General features: G+C 36.9%; 2 protein-coding genes across 2 annotated transcripts in view; one reads left to right on the forward strand and one right to left on the reverse strand.

Annotated features, from left to right (window-relative positions):
* The window catches only part of LOC139128647 (cell adhesion molecule CEACAM1-like), a 285,077-nt gene that overhangs the window by 170,704 nt on the left and 90,972 nt on the right, over window positions 1-23,401 (reverse strand). The gene's annotated exons all lie outside the window — the stretch shown is intronic.
* Window positions 2,092-21,802, forward strand: LOC139128664 (cell adhesion molecule CEACAM6-like). Its single transcript, XM_070694399.1, has 4 exons — window positions 2,092-2,293; window positions 6,716-6,997; window positions 20,503-20,784; window positions 20,945-21,802. Exons 1-4 carry the CDS (start codon window positions 2,221-2,223, stop codon window positions 21,040-21,042), a joined length of 735 nt encoding a protein of 244 aa, XP_070550500.1. The 5' UTR covers window positions 2,092-2,220; the 3' UTR covers window positions 21,043-21,802.

Here is a 23,401-nt window from a genome sequence, read left to right on the forward strand (position 1 = left end):
AAATAGGTCGATGTCCTTGTAGCAACTTTATATGATACTGGTGGATATATGTCTGATTTATGGCTCTATGCATTAGAAAGGTGTAACAAAATTACCGCCATGCAGAGATATTTGATCTTACTGTTAAAAAATCAACACGTATGATAACGTATGACATAAGTCAATGTTCATGTACCAACTTTGGATAAGATCAGTTGACACTTGCCACAGTTATGGCTCTCGACATGAAACAACCATAACAAAATTGCTACCATGTGGCCATAGTGGAGCACTTCGTGAAACCAATCCACATACAATGTATAAATAAATCAATGTCCTTGTACCAACTTTGAATAAATTCGCTTGATACATATCTGAGTTATGGTTCCGGACATGAAAAAATCGGGAAAAATATGGCCACAGGGCGGCCATATTGGATTGTATCACAAAACAAATCAATGTGCATATGCATGCCATAGGTCAATGTCCCTCTACTACGTTTGAACAAAATTGCTGAAGAAAAATCACTTGAGTCGTGCCCAAGTTTTGGCTAAGGACATGAAAAAAATGTAATAAAATGGCTACCATGCAGCCATATTGGATCGTATCACATAACAAATTGACATGCATATGTATGACATTAATCAATCTCCTTGTACCAAGTTATTTTGAATAAATTCCCTTGATACATGTCTAAGTATTGTGGCTCTGTACTTGAAAACATCGTAATAAAATGGCTGCCTAGCGCCATATTGGATCGTATCACAAAACAAATCGACATGCATATCTATGACATTGGTCAATGTCATTGTACCAACTTTGAATAAAATTGGTTGAAACATGTCTGAGTTATGGTTTGTACATGAAAAAATCGTAGCAAAATGGCCGCATGGCAGCCATATTGGATTGTTTCACAAAACAAAATGACATGCATATCTATGACATCGGTAATGTCCTTGTAATAACTTTGAATAAAATCGGTTGAAACATGTCTCAGTTATGCTTTGTACATGACAAAATCTTAGCAAAATGGCTGCATGGCAGCCATATTGGATCGTTTCACAAAACAAATCGATGTGCATATCTACTGGTATGACATTGGCCAATTTCCTTGTACCAACTTTGAATAAAATCGGTCGGGATATGCCTGGAGTTATGGCTCTGTATGGTCGATTGAGTTTTTTATTTTTCGAGAAGTGAAAAAGTGGAATGGTAATCGTGTAACCCACGGATAGACACTTTACTTTCTAGAACACTACAATACAATCCACACAATTAGTCAGAACTGTGGATATAATGATCTTTAAAACTTGACACGAATGGACTTAGTCATGTGAGAACGCTTTATTAAAACAATCACAATATATTGTATCAATATTGAGAGTGCGATCATCAAATATAATGATCCGTTTCATCGAATATAATGACTCCTTTTATATTGGTTCTATAAAAATGAAAATATGACGAGAGTGACACAAAAAAGTGTTGACATTCATTATATATTATTAAGTTTCTTTACTATACACTTGTCTCGTGGGGGATAGCTACTTTGTTACATTGATAGATATGTAAACCCTCACTCCTCATCTCAGTTTAGTTGCGTTTCTTCTGTTTTAGTTGTCGCGTAATTATAAGCATTTCAGTCTTTATATCTTTTCTTTCCGTTACATATACTTTTCCCATACTCATTCTGAAATGAGAATTCTTCACGTATATTTAGATATTTTGATGGCCTCTTTGGAAAAAAGAAATGAAGTAAACTTTTCTGCTCTCCTTAAAAGTTCAAGTGAAATGCTAACTTGCATGGTCGTCAATTTTAATTTTTGGTCTGTAAGTGTGTATTGTAATACACAATAATTGTGCAACATTTTGTAGAGAAGAATGTCCGGGTGTAAGCTGTATCTTGAACAATAAAAACAGCTTTCATCCATTACAATATACCCGTTCATCATGATAATCCTGAAACTATTTTTGTACCTTGTTATTTTTCTATACAGATGCATCATCACCCTTTAAAGAAACTCCATCAGATACAACAACAGTTGTAGGCAGCGATGTACAACTGAATTGCAGTTTCTATAACCTGGGAAATCAGAAACATAATGGCAGTTCACGAGCAGTGCTGGTGGTCACCTTACGGAAATCATCGACGGCTCTCGAATATTGATTGACAAATATCAACTAACAGGGAATCGATCGAATGGAGAATATCATTTGTTAATTCCAAACGTCACACAAGATATGTCAGGTACTTACGATTGCTCAATACTCAGCACGTCGGAGGAGTACACAAGTGCTGAGCTTACCGTACTCGGTAGGTAATTCTTGATCAGAGTTCATTCCGTAGCTTTTGACGACTTTTCGTTTGTTTAATACAAAACGCAAAATAAATTCTTCGATCAATCCCGACATTTTACTTTTGTTTTCCCAATGCCTTATCTCTTAATAGGAGGGACTGGATATATGAGAAAGAAGAACCAGATATGAACTGAATATGCTCACGTGTTCTACAACAGGTTCAATAATAGTAGTACGCTTCACAGAACAATGAGATATATGTTATCAATATATGTAGCAGGTTTTTTTAAAACTTTGCACAGTACTCTCTAACTTTAATCACTAATTACAAAACTTTATTTAATATGCAAATGAGCTGTTAATTAACTTGACACTACTCAATGCTTTGTGAGACAATTAGATATCCATCAGATCAACATTTGTAGCACCTTTTTATTTAATGTAATGCTGTAATTTTAGAGTAAGGTCACTAATTACAAAGTTCATTAAATATGCAAATAAACCCTAAATTAACTTGACACTGTTCAATGATTCATAGCACAATCAGATATTTATTAAATCAATATCTGTAGCACGTTTCACAAAATTTTAGTGCCGAAATTTCAGAGTTATATACCTAATTACAAAGTTTATTAAATATGCAAATGAACCCTTAATTAACTTTATACTACTAAATGCTTTACAACACAGTTAGATATCTGTCGTATCAGTATGTGCAGCAGTTTTCATCACATTTGATAGTTATTTCGGAGTTATGTGACTAATTATAAGACTTCATGAAATATGGAAATGAGCTAATTATTAACTTGACACTGCTCAATGCTTCTCAGTACAATTAGATATTTATCAGATCAACATCTGTAACAAGTTTCATCAAATTTAACCGTGTAATTTTGGAGTGATGTCACTAATTACAAAGTTCATCAAATATGCAAATGAACCCTTAATTAACTTCACACAACTAAATGCTCTACACCACAATTAGATATCTGTCGGATCAGTATCTGCAGCATATTCATCACATTTGGTACAGTTATTTTGGAGTTATATCACTAATTACTAAACTTCATAAAATATGCAAATGACCTATTTTTTAAATTGACACTGCCAAATGCTTCTTAGTACAATTAGATATTTATCAAAACAATATCTGTACCCAATTTCACTGACTTGGGTGTCGTAATTTCAGAGTTATATACCTAATTACAAAGTTCATGAAATATGCAAATGAACACTTAATTAATTTTACACTACTCAATGCTTTACACTACTGTTAGATATCAGTCGGATTAGTATCTGCAGCAGATTTCAACACATTTGGTGAAGTTATATCGGAGTTTTATGACTAATTACAAACCTTCATAAAATATGCAAATGAGCTTTTTATTAACTTCACATTGCCTAATGCTTCTAAGTATAATTACATATGTATCAGATCAATATTTGTTGCAGGTAACATCAAGTTTGGTGCAGGAATTTCAGAGTTATCTCACTAATAACAAAAGTTCATTAAATATGCAAATGAGGAAATGATTGGCATGACACTCACAGTATCATCATAATGTTCTTAGATTGTCATCTGTGTAAAGTTCTTGAAATTTTGTGCAGTATTTCTTGATATATGTCTACACTGTCATTACCGTCTCCATAGGGAAACCATTGTATGGAAAAAAAAATTATATTGCATAACTTCATTAATATGCAAGCCACACTAACCAAAATCTAATCAGTTCTTGCAAGTAGCACATGGTACCTGTGTATCGAATCTGAGTTGAATCCGTTCAGGCGTTTTTGAGTTATCGTGTAAACAGACACACACTATTTAGACTACAAATGATCGCTTGTGCATTGGGAAATCATAACGGTTGCCATTCTACAAACCGCAGCGTAAATCATCATGTTTCAATCCGCGTTGCTCTTATAAAGAGATCCAAACAATGCTGAACTCCTTTCCGCTTACGCTTAGCATAGAGTAGCGGCGTTGACGTCCATGCTATGACCAAACGATACAGAGCCAAATGTTTCTGTAAAACTAATATGTAGTCTATTGTTTTATTCATTGTAAAATTGATATGTTTCTTCACGTCAATCAAGGGTCATATTCACGTTTTGGAGAATTGTCACCTTAAAATTTCGCAAATTAACATTATTTTTCGGACTGTTAAGCTTAAAGTGCGGTAGAAATTCGAAAAGTTATAGCATTTTTACCTGTTCGTGTTTCAATGTTGGTCACTTGAGCCAACTATTTGAATCTTACTTTGAAATCTTATATTTCGATAAGACGGTACAGACTTAAGTTCTGGAGAACTAAACTGAGTACGATTTTTGTCATATAAAACCTAATCTCTCGAGATTCAGTGCTTCCTAGCAATGAAACATATACGTGTTAAAAGTTAAAGCGGAGTAGTCACTAATCCGACAACCGGTGATCCTTGACCGCCGCTTTCATGACTTGTGTTTTTTAATCGATAAAATCGTCCTTAGTTAACCATGTGCGACCCTCGTAGAATCGACTAATTACTAGACATTTTGTCCCTTTTAGTCAGTGTGTGTACCATTCTCTTTTTAGCTCACGTGTGTAAACACGTGGGCTAATGTCATAGCGATGTCTGTCTGTCTGTCCGTGTGTGTGTGTGTTAGTGTGTGTTAGTGTGTGTGTGTGTGTGTGTGTGTGTGTGTGTCTGTCTGTCTGTTTACACGATAACTCAAAAACGCCTGAACGGATTCAAGTCAGATTTGGTACACAGGTACCATATGCTACTTGCAAGAACTGATTAGATTTTGGTTGGTGTGGCTTGCATATTAATGAAGTTATGCAATATTGTTTTTTTCCGTACAATGGTTTCCCTATGGAGACGGTAATGACAGTGTAGACATATCAAGAAATACTGCACAAAATTTCATGAAACTTTTCACAGATGACAATCTCAGAACATTATGATGATACTGTGAGTGTCATGTCAATTATCTTCTCATTTGAATATTTAATGAACTTTTGTTATTAGTAAGATAACTCTGAAATTCCTGCACCAAACTTGATGATACTTGCAACAAATATTGATCTGATATATATCTAATTATACTTAGAAGCATTAGGCGGTGTCAAGTTAACAACTAGCTCATTTGCATATTTTATGAAGGTTTGTAATTAGTCACATAACTCCGATATAACTTCACCAACTGTGATGAAACCTGCTGCAGATACTGATCCGACAGATATCAAACTGTACTGTAAAACATTTAGTAGTGTGAAATTAATTGAGGGTTCATTTGCATATTTAATGAACTTTGTAATTAGGTATATAACTCTGAAATTACGGCACCCAAGTCAGTGAAATTGGTTTGAATTGGTACAGATATTGTTTTGATAAAAATCTAATTGTACTGAGAAGCATTTGGCAGTGTCAAGTTAACAAATAGGTCATTTGCATATTTTATGAAGTTTTGTAATTAGTGATATAACTCCAAAATAACTGCACCAAATGTGATGAAATCTGCTGCAGATACTGATCGAACAGATATCTAATTGTAGTGTAGAGCATTTTGTTGTGTGAAGTTAATTAAGGGTTCATTTGCATATTTAATGAACTTTGTAATTAGTGATATTACTCCAAAATTACAGCGTTAAATTTGATGAAACCTGCTACAGATGTTGATCTGATAAATATCCAATGAATGAGAAACATTGAGCAGTGTCAAGTTAATAATTAGCTCATTTGCATATTTCATGAAGTCTGATAATTAGTCTTATAACTCCGAAATAACTGCATCAAATGTGATGAAAACTGCTGCACATACTGATACGACAGATATCTAACTGTATTGTAAAGCATTTAGTAGTGTAAAGTTAATTAAGGGTTCATTTGCATATTTAATAAACTTTGTAATTAGGTATATAACTCTGAAATTTCGGCATCAAAGCTTTGTGAAACGTGCTACAGAAATTGATTAGATAAATATTTAATTGTGCTATGAATCATTGAAGAGTATCAAGTTAATTAGGGTTTATTGCATATTTAATGAACTTTGTAATTAGTGACATTACTCTAAAGTCACAGCATTAAATTAAATAAAACGTGCTACAAATGTTGATCTGATGGATATCTAATTGTATCATGAAGCATTGAGCAGTGTCAAGTTAATTTACAGCTCATTTGCATATTAAATAAAGTGTTGTAATAGTGATTAAACTCTGAGAGTACTGTGCGAAGTTGAAAAAAAACCTGCTACATATAGTGATAACATATATCTCATTGTTCTGTGAAGCGCACTACTATTAATGAACCTGTTGTAAAACACGTGAGCATATTCAGTTCATATCTGGTTATCCGCTTTGTTGTTGTTGTCATTTTATTGCTTTTGAACAAATCTGTCTATCTCTGAACGGATTGATATTTGAAAATGTAATTTTATTTATAGTATATTTCATTTATTGCAGACCCCCCACAGTGTAGTGTTAGTCCAAATACCACGGTGATATCTGACAAAGAAGTCGTAATATTCACCTGCTCTGTTCAAGGCAACCTCTTGGGTGACCTTGTGTGGTTGAGCAACGGAGAAGAAATCTCGCGTCGTACCGCCGAGACAAATGAATATCGAACGACCCTTAAAAAGGCAGACAATGGAGCTAGGTACAACTGCCGATACGAAAACCAGACCGTTCCATCTCACAGCTGGCCAAATCCGTCATGCCGTGAAGACATAACCATGAATGTGCAGTGTAAGTATCCATCTATTCATCTATCTATCTATCAAGTGTTGTAGAACTACGGTCTTCATCAAAATAGAAAAATTAAACGGACCTTGTATAGGTGAAGTTTGATAGAAATTCTACCGAGTTATCTATAGTGCTGAATTGATTACATGAGATGGCATTGCGCCTGTGTGACTTCAGTCTTTAACAGTCGAATGAGTATATCAGCAAAATGGTTTCATCCTAAAACCAAGGTTCTAAATGAATACTACCATAACATAAACACACTTAACTACATAGGGGTGGGATAATGGGAGTGGCAAGTAATCTCTTCAGCTATAGATAAATCGGTAGAATTTCTATCAGACTTGATCTTTACAAGGTTCCTTTAATTTTTTATTCTACCTCGTCATCTCGCACTTCGGGATTACACGAGACTTTAAAGCATCTGATGTGCAAGATGAGACGCAACACAGCATGTCAATATCAATTGCAATTTGCTTATATTACTCATTCCAGAATACTTGAAAAATCATAACTATTACAGATCGGTTTATCATAATATCTAGCAAACGTAATCTTAGAACTCCAACTGCAATTTTCATCATACTTTCAATAGGAACATTTTTCCTTTTTGCCACAGAGGTTGCAGCGGTTCTTGTACTACGAGGTTTAAATAAATTCACATTAATTCCCGATCTGAACATGACTATTTTAATCCAGCGGCTAATAGTATCACAGGACACTTTCTTATGAGGTTTTACATAACTTATAAACAACTTTGTTTATCCTGAACGAATTTTTTCGTTCAACATAAATACTCTGAATCGTATGAGCAACACACGGTCTCTTATCAGGTAGATACGCTTTCAACTTGATCACAGGAGCAATATAACCAGGTCTAATCTGTTTAATGTGAGAGTTCATTGCAAATTTATATGACGACTTGCCAACTTTCATCAAGTCAATGTCTAAGTTGTGAATACACTGCTTCCTTTGACCACTTACCAATGCAACTAACTTTAAAGCTTTAATGTTAAGTCCTTGAGAGTCAATGTTCTTACAAAAAACAACTGTTGCAAGTAAGTCAATACTGGTGGTACATCCAAAACATCATTGTATCGAGGTAACGCAGGCCGAGATTGAAAAACTCCTACTATAAGACGAGCTACTAAATGATGAGCACCACATGTATAGTTTCCAATAGGAGTGATAACTGATGACAATGCACATCGTGCTGTATTCATTGCACTCTATCCACTACCCCTTTCAAAGTGGGCAGCAAGAAAATATTGCCTGCTCTATAGGTGGTTGAAAAGAATTAATTTCCCTTTGCTTACAGAAGAAAATGTATCTATCGATGTAACATTTATACTGCTTCTGAGTTCGTGATCTCCATAAAGCAAGGATAATTTTGGAAGCCCTTGACGAAATTCCTCGCTGTACAATGTCCATGCCACTGGTCGTATTTTTTTCCGCAGTGGATGAAGACTCTTTGTGTATGGCATTGTCATCAGATCGCTGTGCATTGGAAGAAACACTGGGTTGTCTATTAGTAGCTGTAACAGCTTGGAGTACCACACCTGCGTTGTCCACAGATGTGCAATTAGAATTCCTGTGGCTTAGTGCTGTTCTATTTTATGTAGAACTCTGGTTATTATGCTAAACGGAGGAAAGACATAAAAATACAGATTAGTCCAACAGACAGTGAAAGCATTGAGAAATTTGGCATGTGGATCTGGCCTCCATGAAATGTATGTTGGTAATTGCTTATTAAGCCTAGAAGCAAATACGTCTATATATGGGCAACCCAAATACCTTTTTTAATTTATTGAAAATATCAGGTTTAAGCATCCACTCTGTCTGATCATAAAATATTTGTGATTCTCTGTAAGCCTCTGTATTTTCACGGCCAGGTAAGTATGCTGCACTGACTCAAATATTCTGGTCTGTGCACCGTTACCACATCTGTCTGGCAATTTTATTGCATGCGTTTGATTTTGTTCCTCCCATGGAGTTGATATAAGCCACTGCTCACGTATTGATGGTTAACAATCTATCACGTACATCAGTGTCAGATACACACAGAGATTTCAGAGCATACAACGCTGCCTGTATTTCTAATAAGTTTATGTGTAATTTAGATTCGTCTATAGACCATCTGCCAATGCTGTAACATCCCCTCTGACAGGAACCCAGCCTGATATAGATGCTCAGAATTCACTATAATATCTGGTTTACCATGATCAATTTGGTTATACGTCGACGAGATATTTGCAATCAACCATTGCAAATCTTTACGAGCTCTGTCTGATAAACTCATGGTAGCATCAAAGCTACCTGCACATTTGCGAAGAGCCTCAATTTTGTCAATCTGTAACTAATGGTAAAAAAACTTGCCATGTTGTACTCCAGGAAAAATGGAAACTAAAAAACTCATAGTCTCTGCAACAACTCTTATAGAGACTTTGTTTCCCACATTAACAAGATTTTCACATGCAGTCTTTAGTCTAGCCTGTTTTTCAGCTGTAAGCATTACTCTCATTGCAAGTGAGTCAAGCAAAAACCCCCAAAAAACTAGTCTTTGAACTGTTACAAAGACTAAATTATAGTTATGTGTGATAAAACATGTTTCTCCGAACAGACTTACAGTATCTCTAACATTATTAGAACATACTAAAAATGTATCTCTTTGTAAATATGAATCGTCAATGTACCCAACATTAATATGCCTTTCCTGTCTCGATTTAGAGTAAATGGGCTTTAAACTGTTAGTGAAAATTCTTGCACTAGCCAAGCCATTGGGGTAAACAAGTATACTGATATACTTTGTCTCTTCACACAAACCGTTTGAATTTCTGATGATTCCGAGCAATAGGAACAGTATAATATGCATCTTTCAAGTCAATTGATGCCACATAACAACCTGGTCGCATCAGTCTGATCGCAGACTGGAGAGATTCCATTTTGAAATGGTGATTCATATGTTCCAAATTAAGAATCATTCTATAATTTCCATCTTTTTTTCTCACAAAAACTGTAGAAATATACTCTCCTTCGGATTGAGTCGCTTCAATGAGTGCACCTTTCTCAATCAGCGTTTTAATCTCTTTGTCAATAATTTGGCTCTCAACCTTCTAAAATGGAATTTGTCTTGGCAAAGTCCCTTGCTTTGGAAATGTATTCTCCATAAATTCAATGCGATAGCCCGACACACAATCCAGAATGAATTTATGAGGTAAGTTTTTGCCAGTTATGTACAAAGTATTTCAGTCTACCTGCCACTTGAATGGCTGGTGTTGGCAAGTGAGGAGTAACACTCACCTCACTGTGAAGCTGTATCACTGTTTGCCTCTCACCTCCTTCCTGGGAAGACCTGACGACCGTCCTAAAAAGGACGTCTACTTTGGTATCTACCGCGGTAGCCTCTTCTACCTCTACCACGACCAAATCCTCTGCATACTGGATATTTTCTGACCAACCTTGTTAGCTTCCGTTAAATCCTTGAGCTGCTTAGATAACTCGTCACCAATAATTCATCAGTAAATGGCACTGTTGGTGAACACAGGTGTCTATAGTTCTGATGCAAGTCTGATTTAATACACTCACGTCGTCTCATATTAAGCTAATAATTTGCGTGTGCACACTAAGCAACATCATCAGTAGCAGTCTTAACTAGTTGTTCTAAGTTCAGCTGTCCTGCATTATGGTTGTTGTTTGCTTTGAGTAATTTATTCGCAACTAAAACCATAGCAATATGCCCTTTACAAGGGTAGACTGTACTTTCTGAAATCTCACTTCAGTAGATCTAGTGTCATGCTTGATCTGATCCCAAATCAGTAGATTTACTTAGGTTAAGACCAGAGATTCGCAGTTCTCTGGACGTCGATAACGATCCATTTTCTCAGTAACTTTATCATCAGCTGATTTCTGTCTCATCAGTGTATTCACAATAGATGCCAGCTGTGTATTAATAGCGGGAGCACATTGCTCTTGAATTTCCCAATCTGAAGCAACACCACTCAACACCCCAGCATGGGCCTGTTCACCCTTGTCATCTTTACTCTGACCTTGTTTATCAGCAGAATTGTCAGCACCTGACAATAATTGATCAATAGCTACATCAGTGTCTTTCATAATGTCGTCATTAGTTTTCTGACGTTTAGTCGATGGTTCACTCTGAGTCTCAGTATCATCATATTCATTATCATAATTCGAATCTGTCAGACTCATAAAACACTGAAGTAATGTCACTGAACGACTTTGACATATTCTCCTGCAAGCTTGGAATGGTGCAAGTCATAGACTCACCAAATCTCTTCCATTCATTTACTATTGTTGACTCACCGCCATTAGCGATGCTAGCGGTCTCAGTGACTGCTGTCATAGCCTTCGAAGTACTCACAGTCGAGGTACTAGCTGATATAATAGTATTACTACTGTCCTTCTCAATCCAACAAAACGTTTTTCTTACTAGCCGTTGATGAGCCTTGAACTGCTTAGAGAGTCACCTTATCAACTTTGTCGCCTCTATGACAGGTCGACGGTGACTCGCTATCATGAAACAAAATGGCGTCGTTCATTGTTGTACTGCATACAACGTGGTCTGATTATTTGTCAGGTACTACGTACGTACAGTATCTAAATATGGGAAATAAACCATTCCATGTCAAACATACGCGACCCTGGTCTGCAGTCGAGAAATAACGTACCTGAAGTATATCACAAAATAAATCGGCCACCCAACATGGAGCCGAGAGCGAAAACGTCTCTAGGCACGCAAAGCCAGCAACGCACTGAAGTCACTTAGGCGCAATGCGATCTAACGTGATCCCGAAGTGCGGGATAACGAGGTAGAAAACAAAGTATGGATGTGACATAGTGCTATGTTATTATTATTCATGAGCTGTCATTACCATTCATGAGGGCATGTATATCTATCTTGGCCCACGTGTATATCAGTCAGTCTCCAGCTAAGCATCACTCTATATAATACAGCTAGTTTTTCAATCAGGTTCGAACCCACAACATACGGCATCAATCGCCTAGCAGAGAGGCCACAATGTAGCCTACTGTATAGTGGAATAAAGGAGCATCTTAGATTATAATACTCGCTGCCCCAAGCCTCCATTACACCCCTTTTATGGCCCGTTATCAAGGCCAATATTCGAACTCCTAATTTTCAACTATCGAACTCAACATTCAACATTCAAACTCCCAATTTTCAACTATCGAACTTAACATTCAACATTCAAACTCCCAATTTTAAACTATCGAACTCAACATTCAACTATCGAACTCAACATTTTGGATTCCTATTCCCAATTTTCAACTTTCGAACGCCAATTTTTCAACTCTCGAATTCAACATTTAACATTTGAACTCCCAATTTCATGCAACTGCCGAACTCAACATTTTCATCTTTCAAACTAAACATTTCAACTTTCGAACTCCACATTCTTAACTTTCGAACTCAACATTTGGGATTCGTTTTCTCCCTAGGCATCCCTGACTTGCTTCATTGTAGTTACCCACGTTTTCTTTTGGGCTATACTACGTCAGAACGCATCATAGATACGTCACAAGACGTTTTGGAGTTTTAGAGTTATTCCTATGTGATGTTCTAGAGGGTCCAAAAATATGAACCGGAAACACTTGTGATGCTATAACTTCAAGATTTACCGCCGACCTCCGCCATCACTTAGGCCTAATTCTGTCGCTGTCATGTCGTCTAATGACAAGAGCATGCGTGCGTGGCTCGCCATTGCTTTTTTTAAAATTAGCGACTTGCTTGTTAATTTTCACACTAACAGCCAAAAACACAACTCAGACACTAAACACACCCAAGCACATACAAGAAGAGATGGTTGATGTGTGAACGAATCCAAATGTTGAGTTCCATAGTAAAAAATGTGGAGTTCAAAAGTTGAAGTGTGGAGTTGAAAAGTTGAAAATTGGGATTCGAATTTGGAGTTCGAAAGCTGAAAATGTAAGAGCTGGATAGTTGAAAATTGAGAGTTCGAAAGTTGAAAATGTGGAGTTTGATAGTTGAAAATTGTGACTAGGAGTTCGAAAGCTGAAAATGTAAGAGCTGGATAGTTGAAAATTGAGAGTTCGAAAGTTGAAAATGTGGAGTTCGATAGTTGAAAATTGTGACTTCGAACATCGGCCTTCATTACGCGCCATATCCCTTCAACGTCGGCCCCGACACATTACCAAGTGATCGACAATACCATCATTGGCCTGGTAACGTCACATTGTTGATGAGTCAGCGAGTACTATAATCTAAATTGTTACTTTATTCCACCATACACTATGCTACTGTACATACAGTGGTTATATGTTAACGGTGAGCTGGAGAGACTGACCAGTATACACATAGGCCCAGACAGATTACATGACCTCCTGAATAGTACTGACAGCTCATGAATAATAATGAATGACACTATGTCACATTCCCCTTCATTAATTTGATGAAGACAGTCGGTCTACATCACTAGTACTGCATGCCGGAAAATGCCAAGAGAGTTTGACCGGTTAAGAAGGGCTTGACTACGCAGTTTCTGCGTAGTGAAGCTTCATTACGTATTCATGGTGACCCCTGGCCAGCTGTCAATAACTTTGGGGGCTTTTGTCTTTTGGCCTGCTTTGCATATGCGTCGTTGGACACGACCTGCCAATCACCCAGGTAGTCAATTAAACTATTAATTGACTGTTTACCGACCCAATTAACACTATCCAGCAGTATCAGTCATATTTTAATCGCGTGGCCCGGGTGGGCACAACGTAGGAACGCGTGTATTTCTATGTGTACGTTCCACTTGTGGTGTTGTTTGTACCATCGTGCGTTTGAAGTCCTTGTTTCACCTACAGCATTACCTTCAAGGTGACAGGCTTACTATTAATGTTCAGTATCATTGCACCGAGTTCTGCCCACGGTGAAAACCACCTGTTTTGCCTACTAATTACTGCCCGTCGCTGCCCGTCCTGAATGTAGCCTATCTATAGCTACAGTAATCACATAAATCATTTATCAGTTTTGATATATACTCCTAAATTGTAAGTTTGATCAAAATCGAGACCACATTCAAGGGCTATGCAGACTGTCCATGTACGCACACACAGTGACAAGAAGGCGGCAAACACCTACTCACCAAGCACATCGAATCGGCGAAAAGAAGCATAAAAAGCTAGGCTCATCGCCAAAACAAACGCGCCAAGCGTGAACAAAAACCATACCAAGCGGCCCTTTTCAGGGCCACCAAATACTCCAAAAAGGGAACTACCAAAAAATACGATAAAATGACATAGAACACACAAACACTTAAAAGAAATAACAAAATCGTACACATAACAAACAACTGAAACACAACATTAAATACAAAATAAACAATCACAGTAACGTAACAGAAAACATGGCCGTGGAAATAAATCAGCTGTTTCCAAAGAAAAGCCGACAACAACATGAAAAGCATCAACAACCTATCATCGCTCAAACTATGAAACTCCGAAAAATAGTACTAGGCAAAAGCCTTAAAATTCATTCGGACACCACCAAACCAAACAGAATAAAACCACCTCAGGATTTCAACAAATAAAGTCGTATAATGTGACTACGCTACATCGTGAGACACAAACAATCGCAACAACACCAATTCAAAGAAAAGTCAAATTGAACTCCACGAACAACAAAAAAACAAAAACTTGAAAGCTATCTGAAGCTTCTAAACTCGCACTTCTAGAGATACCCTTTCAAACAAGGAAACAAAACATGTCGCGTGCCAAAAGAATCGCGATAAACCAGCTTGCAAACATTGGACAAATTTTGGGAAAATAACCCTTCGACAAGGGTCGGTTTTTCGTTATTGTCAACACAAACGATTACGTACTCGAATGCGAAAGGCAATTACGTAACACTCAGTATTATACACAACAAGCCAGAACAAACAGTAAACAAAGTAAACGAACTATCAATTAAAATGTACGAGAACAAGCACATCATTCAGGATACTTGTAAGTATCTTGATCCAATAATCATAAAATCCGTACCCCGCAGTGTACTTATTGCCTAAAATTCACAACCTCCGCAAAAATCTAAAAGACACACCATCAAACAAAATTTACCGAAGTAAAGAAATATAGAACAAACAAACCGAACCACCAAACGGACTCACAACGTGACCAAAATTAATATACTTGCCTCGCTAATCGGAAAGCAAGACCACTAAAATGCATTAAAATAAATTTTCACAAACACAAACTAAGGAAAGAATCTACACTGCGACTGATGAGAAACCACACTCGGGTTTCGAAACGCAAGCGTCAAAGGGCGACTCTATCAACTTTTGTAACAACATAGGTCCGGCTGCGTCTCGCCATAAGCTTTCCCCACACAAACAAAACATTACCGTACACACTAATCCAAACTTCTCTACAAATATACAAAGCGAAGCAAACATTTCATTAACACAAACAATCGGATAAGAATGTAGGAACACATTTCGAAACGAATCAAACACAAACTCGACACAAAAACATTTAGGATAGTTAGGTGGGGAGCCTGTTTCACATTTTTTACATCTCGCTATACTGTCTATGATTCTAAAAATAAAGTCATCTGCCACTTTTTCTGTATACGCGGTTTGGCAAAACTCATCTCTTCAATTGAAAGTCGGGCGATTTCATGGTTCTTTGGGGCACTTAAGTGTACGTCGAGCTTAAGGAATGTAGTTACATTCGCGATGTTTTATTCGAAAATTATTTATTCCTTCAAGGGCAAATGCACATAATTTATGCTGTTGGAAATACTGGCCGCTCATAAACAAGACAATAACTCAATATATGTGCATTTTTACTTATATTGTCAAAGTACCACCGACACCCACAAAAACCAAATGGTTCAGTCCAGGTATTTGCAACTCTGCCATCCGACTGGTCAACAGGAAATCAACCATAGGTGTCTTTTGGCACGCGTATACGCCAGTCACCTAGGCGACGGTAATCTGCACCACTTATCACCATCGGAAGGTACTCCTCCCCATATACCACTGGTGATCCCACCCTCAAGGCACTGCGTCATTCGACCAAGCATTGTTATTGTAATTTCCTGCATAAAATTAACAGCGAGGTCACCGTCAAACTCTCTTGGCATTTTCTCTCATGTGTTTATTCCATCTCGCTCTCTCTCTCCTCTTACAAACACACACACACACACCAGATTCCTTCCTACACATGCTCTAGTAAAATACTTAAAGTCGTTGGATTTCCTCAGCTTTGATGTTGAACCGTAAATACGTAAATGTTGAATGTGCGGGCGAAATTATTTGTCACGGCTGGCTCGTCGTAAATTCTCTAAAGTACAGGCAAAGAAAGTAAATGTTAACTTTGACATAATCACGTAGCCTGCGGTGGTAGGCTGTTTGCGGCTTCACCGCACGTGACAAAAATCAGTCGTACATACAGGTGCAAGATCTGGCTTGCCGGGCCAGGTCGAGATGAACTAAGAATAGACAATTTTACACACGCCTTTGATCCCTGCTGTAGCACGGGTCTATGCAAAGTTCAAGCTGTAATTGTATCATAACTGTAGACTCGCTATCAATGTTCATATGTTACAAACGAAATACGTAATTGGACCACTACTACGTCCTCCTCACCCTATCTAACTACTTACGTTGTAAGCGGCTGCCTATCAGCGACGCCACTCTTTGATAGATAGATTAATTACATGATTGAATGACCGAGTGACTAGCTTACCGGCCGGCTGATTGACTGTCTGACTGACTGACAGACAGACAGACAGACAGACAGACAGACAGGCAGACAAGCAGACAGATATACAGTGAGATAGACAGACAGACTGACTAAATGAATGGATGACTGAAGAACTTACTTGTTCACTCACTCACTCACATACTCACTCACTCACTCACTCACTCGCTCGCTTACTCAATCACTCACTCTGTCTGCTGACTGTTTGTCTGTCAGTCAGTCAGTCAGCCGGCCGGCAAGCTAGTCAACTTGATCAGCCTCCTCTTCTGGCGTAGCATCAACCTTCGCAGAAAAAACAAATCTGACGCTTGCCCAGTTCTGAGGTTAATGGTGGGAAAATCTCTGATCCCGACTGTGTTGTAAATGCATTCGCACACCACTTCAAGTAACTTACGAACCGTCTGAAGGTGAAGTGTTCTTAGCTAATTTTAAGTACCAGATCGATAACGAAATTCGTAAATTTAACGGCCAACGTAATACTTACACCATTCTTGTAAACCTTTGTGAGCTGATGAAATCACGCGTGCTATAGGCAAACTAAAACGTTGTAAGGCAGTTGGCCCGGATAATTTAACGTGCAAGCATATTATCTTCGGAGGGCCTTCACTCGTGATTCTTTGTTACACCTGTTCAATTCAACCATCACCGTTGAATATGTTCCCTTCTCGTTCAAAACTGCTTTCCCTGTTCCAATTTTCAAGGGTGGTGACAAAAATCGTTTCGTTGCTTCAAATAATAGAGGCATTTCCTTGCTTTCTTCACTGAAGAAACTTTTTGAACTTTGCATTCACAGCGTTTACAGCCCTGCTTGCAGAAAAACAAACTCCGCATCCCTTACAAGCCGGATATCAACCGGGTCAAAGCAATATCACGACAGCTTTTCTGCATACTAGAAACAATTTATTACCATGTAGAAAGACGCAGCAAAATTTTTCTGTGTAGTTTAGATGTTCATAAAGCATTCGATTCAGTATGATGGAACGGACTTTTTCATAAATTGTATTCTGATGGCCTTAACTCAAAAGTTTGGAGGATTCTATATTCTATACGCTATGGCAAAGAATGTCAATTGCCTTAGAAATGTATGTTTCACACAAAAACCCTATTTTCCAACGTGTGCGTCAGGGAAGTGTCTCTCCACTTCTTTATTCCTACTGTATGTAAATGACCTTTTCAAAGAACTGGAAAACAGTAATGTGGGTTGTTATATTGGCTCCTTTTTTTGTAGGCTCGCCCTCCTTAGCGGATGATATTTCAACCAGCTCGCTCTACTTGCCAGAAATTACTTGATATAGTTTGTGCTAATTATTCAAATTGGAGACTTCAACTTTCCCAATAACAGAGTAAGTTTTCGGAGAAACAAAGCGAGAACGCCACCACCAACGCAATCTTTTGTTACATAATTCTCCTATCACAGAAGTTGACCCTATCATTATTGTTGGAATGCAAATTACCAATACACTGTCTTGATAGATCGCACAATATCTGCCTGCAAAAAAGCTTGGAGATTAATAAATTCGCTTCGCAGTGGGCATTGGACCGCATGGTCAATCCAATTCTTAGCTGTGAAGTCTGGAAACCTGTGTGCCTTCCAGCTGCTTTTCATGGATGTGAGCTTTGGTCTCTCAGAAAAACTGAGCTGGTCATGCTTGAGAAAAGTCAGCGTTATGCTGCTAAAATCATACACGGTTTCCCATCAGAACTGCCACTGACTTCGCTTTAAGTGCTTTGGGTCTAATTTAAATTGAAGCCCACATTGACAAATGTAAACAGTTATTTTTTGGAAATCTTTGCAACTGTAATATTTTTTCAACAAGAAAATGTATTTTTTACATCGTCTTTTTGAATTCAAACTATCTTCTACAGAGAAATCTTTAGGAGTTTATTGGTGATACTGTTAAGATCATTTCAAAATACGATCTGACATGCTTTCTTGATGAATTTTGCGCCACTGGCTATTTCCCGCCGAAAACATATTTGGAAAACAATTGTCAATGATGCCATCCATGAGAATGAAAATAATTGTTATAGACAAAGATTGGAAAGTAGAGATGATATGCTGGTTTACTCTTGATTGCACACAAAGTTGGCTCCATTTCACTTGTACACATATTTACACAATTTTCCTGAACGCCATGAAATTGTTTACAGTATAATGAAACTTCTCACTTTTCCTTGAAATGAAGTCTGTTTTAAGTGTCAAAATACAGTTGATGATGTTTTGACTCATTTGTTCACTTCCTGTTGTCATACAACAACGGCAAGAGACTCTTTTTGAACTGCCTTTCCGACAAAATGAGCATTACTGTTTCTGCAACACTTTACAACTTAAATGACCTGGACTTCATCGGTAATATATTAGGAGACAGTATTTACATGATTAACTACCAGGAGTCTGGTGAACAAGCAACTCTTCAAGAAATTGTGCTGGACTTTGTGCAAATGTGCCTTGAGAACTGAACTTAGTACCGTGTATTGCTTCTGTCAGAAGCTTACTTGTATAATTTAGTGGTTTTTTATGAGTAACATTTTCCCCTAATACCGCTGTAATTTAATGTGTTGATGTAACTCTTCTCATGTTTTAAGGTGGAATAAAGGAACAACAACAACAACAACAACAACAACAACAACAACTCACTCACTCACTCACTCACTTACTTTAGTGATAGGCTTACTGACGTCCTTTCTTCATGTACCAAATTCTTAATAGGACTGCAGCAAAATTCCTGGCAGAGTTTCCCGTAGGATTTTCAACCTGCGTAAGGCTACAGTGTACGCATTTTTTTTCCATTTGCGTAAAATGTATCAAAAATGTGTAAAACTAAGTGTAAGTACCATAGAATAGCTGCATATGCGATATCGAAAAAGAGTCTAAAAATCAATGAATAAAGTGTTCAATAAACATCAGCAGTGAAAATGTATTTTTATTTGATGAGTTTTACAAGACACTATTCTGTTCTATTCTCTGTCCGGCGGAATTGTTATTTTTCTGTCTACTACTTCCGACAATTCTTTGCGGCCGTCTATCATCACTGCTCGAATGTCAAATTCACCAGTCTTGGGGCCTTCCGTGTTTATCACCGTCAGATCATTTATGACATCTTCAGTCAGCACAACTTTTCGATGTTTAATCTTGTTTTGGGTACTGAACCTACGTTCAAACGGGACAGATGAGACTAGAATAACGGCTGCAATTATAGCCAAATTTGCAATATTCGAAAATAGCTCGCTATACTTTTGAAACAAGCAAACAGACGCCATAAACTATATTTACAAGTGGCATTAGATTAAATTAGTTGATATCTCGACGAGAGATCTTCAGGGTTTACAGTACGTCATTGGGCGCAACGGGGAAAATACATGTTTTTGAAATAACGACGAAATCCATTGAACATGTTACATTTTTATTGGTACAGCCTTGAAGGAAACAATCGATGCTACATTATTGACAGAAATGTAGCGCAAAATATTGCAAAATCATGAACATTTGTTATCAGCAAACATTTTATTTCGGTCCTGAATAAACTACGCAATGGAGGGAAACCACGTGACTGTGTTATGTCTTAGTTACGAGTCTGCGGGGTTTTTTCAAAGCATATCGGATTACGCAGACATCAATTAACTTTGCGTACTTCAGAAAATTATGCGTGAAATACGTAGTAGATGTTTGCATAAACGAAAGCTCTGCCTGGTCGCCATTATTTTATTATTAGATGACCTTATCTCATATAATGCTAAGTTGTCATTCGGTTTACATTCAGATGGCCCTGACGTTAAAATAAATGGCACTAATAAAGATGAAATAACAGTCCTTGAAGGCAAACGAGTTAGTCTGGAGTGCGTTATTGATGCAAACCCTCAAGCTGAAAGCCACGAGTGGATTATTAGTACTAAGGACGAAACAGTGGTATCATCGAATCTAACTTACTATATACAACGGGTCGGCTGCAAAGATGTTGGTATATATGAATGTATCGCCAGTAACAGGTTTCACGATGGTACAATAAGTACTGGAAATGCTTCCTTGTCACTAAGTGTCCAAGGTAAGTTTTATTATTCATATCAGCCAACAAAAGTTTTTTTTCAAATAAAATATTCGACGTTTTGTTCAATTATGTTATCGTTCATTCGTTTTGTTTCGCTTTTTAGCGTTAACCATCGTCCGTATAGTAATCGTGAACTTATACTTATTTGTTTTGACAGGACCAACTGTGTGTAGAGCTCCAACATTCAAGCTTGCCCTCGGATTTCATTTTTTCATCGTTTTGGTCACCGCTAGCATTATGGTTGACAGCGCATAAAGTAGATTATTAGGGAATACAAGCGAAAATAGCTTAAAGTATGGTGCGTACACTAAGTTTACTTATTCGGATGTTAACAAAATTTTCCGTAAGCGTACATACAAAACTGTTATAATACCATTTGCAAATGTATGTAAATATCTAGGGTTTTATGAAATGATCGGCAGTAACATGATCTTTATAGACTTTGTCTTCTCCAAAAATTTAGTTACACACTGATTGTCTTTAAGGTCACGTTGTTTGCTATTGCCAATTAGAGGCAATCACACTGAAACGAAAAAAAGAAAGGGTCATGTTGTATTTTAATCACAAATAGTGATGCGTCAAAAGATATGCCCGGTGGTGTTGAAGAAAATCACAGAAAGTGACATGAATGGTAAAGTAAGCCAATACAAGTGCACAGAATCACTGAAATGTTAAGTTTTAGTCTTCCGTTTTAATAGGTGAGCGAGATACAATAGGATAATTATAATTGAATAATATAGTGTAAGGTGTGTTATTTGCATTTTGATATTGTTTTTTTAAGTATTGTTCAAATTCATTGCTTGAAGAGTAAAATAGTCGGAATACACAAAGTAGTTCCAATTATTTTCAAATGGAATTTGAAGAAAACAATAGTAATATTTTAAGAAATATATTTTCTTTGACATTATGCTAATGACACTAATTAGCACTATCAATTTGTCATTCTATTACAAAAAGTCATTTCAATATAAGAATTGGGATACATGAATGGTAATAAACGCAAAATTGAAATTAATGCAGTTCAATTTTAGTGCACAGCCGTGGCTCTATAATTTAAAACGAGCCATTTATGTTGTTTAATGTTTTTAATACAAATAAGTTACTCTTAGCAGTGGAGTGTAAAATAATGTAATAGCAAGTGATATTGTGTGTGTTCACTTGCATCATAGTAAAACTTTCGATATTGTAGAAATTAAAAGATAAATATCAAAAGAAAGAATTAAAATCTATGTTTGTTGTTTTATGTATGCAAAGTATGCATGTAATGCATGTATATGTGTTTAATGTAATCTCAAATATACATATAAATATGTATTATATATCAGTAAAGATACATATATATTTATATATACTATATATAATTATATATATATATATATATATATCTTATATATATATATATATATATATATATCTATATATATATATATATATATTATATATATATTATATATATATATATATATATATATATATATATATCAGTAAAAGATGCCTTAAAAATTAAAGGGTTTCTGTTTGCTGCAACTATCAAACCATATACGACCAACGACGGCTTGCATTTAGAGTGAAGTAGATATGTAAGGAACCACTTCTTCAATTTTTTAGGATACTCTCCCAATTCTCTTTATCTGGCGAAATTGTATCAATTCAAAGCAGCAACAAGTATGCAAAAACCAGAAAAAAAACAAGACAATATTTGGTAATAAGCTCAGGCAGTTGGATTTTAACGGCATTGGTGTAGGTTTTTTGTGTTTTTCTTTACGAAAACCTCTAAAACTCTTATGCAAGTTGCCAAGAGACATGTGCGATATGTATACCAGTTTCAGAGAAAATACTCTCCATTAAAATACAAAAAGTCATTTTCACAGATTTTTGTAGAACGTCCAATGATTTGACAGATTTACTGAAGTTGATCAACTGTTTTGTCGTGAAGTAAAACGTTAATTTTGCCCACCAGAAGTACGTAGTTACAGCGACGAACATTTTTTGTGAGGAAACTCTCAACTGCTCTTATTTTTGTGTTTTGACTACTTTACCAGCCAACCTTACGGATTAATGAGTTTGCGCAAAAATATCGAATTCACTTTCTTTGCCTTAAGACGTTGTGTTTTCTGCCCTTTTGACTCACCCTTAAAAAATTATTCATTATTGCCCCTAATTGATCAAATTTTTATAAACGCCAAGCACGAAAGTAGTAGGGGAAATCTGGAAACAAGGATTAGGGGAATTCCCCATTGTCCCCCCTAATCCTTTATATCCGCACTGACATGTCCTTTACATACAAGAATTAGGGGAATTCTATCCGCAATGACATGTCTATAGCACGCAGCTGACCCCTGGGAGTGTTTTACTCCATAGAACTCCGTAGGTTGCAGTCATTTACAGTGCAGAGCCCTAGCAGAGCTGACTACTCGTTCTGAAGGAGAAGACCCTAGCGGAGTAGTTTCACTTCGCAGGCGAACTGTAAGTATCAGCATGCTAACTCTCTAGTACCTATGGAGTGAATGAGCAGTGTAAGTCCCCTTCGGAACGCTACGTAGTCTAAAATAGTATTATTTAATCTCCTATTCTCAAACAGAGACCATTGCATCGCTGATAACATATTCCTGGG

This window comes from Ptychodera flava, unplaced genomic scaffold, assembly GCF_041260155.1.
Source record: "Ptychodera flava strain L36383 unplaced genomic scaffold, AS_Pfla_20210202 Scaffold_63__1_contigs__length_709137_pilon, whole genome shotgun sequence".
Lineage (NCBI taxonomy): Eukaryota > Metazoa > Hemichordata > Enteropneusta > Ptychoderidae > Ptychodera > Ptychodera flava.

Excerpts from the sequence above, each read along its gene's own strand:
- LOC139128664 (XM_070694399.1), top strand. The coding sequence starts at position 2,221 with ATGTCAGGTACTTACGATTGCTCAATACTCAGCACGTCGGAGGAGTAC. Across the intron at positions 2,294-6,715 it reads TGCTGAGCTTACCGTACTCG|ACCCCCCACAGTGTAGTGTT; the intron begins GTAGGTAATTCT and ends CATTTATTGCAG. Across the intron at positions 20,785-20,944 it reads CTTGTCACTAAGTGTCCAAG|GACCAACTGTGTGTAGAGCT; the intron begins GTAAGTTTTATT and ends TTGTTTTGACAG.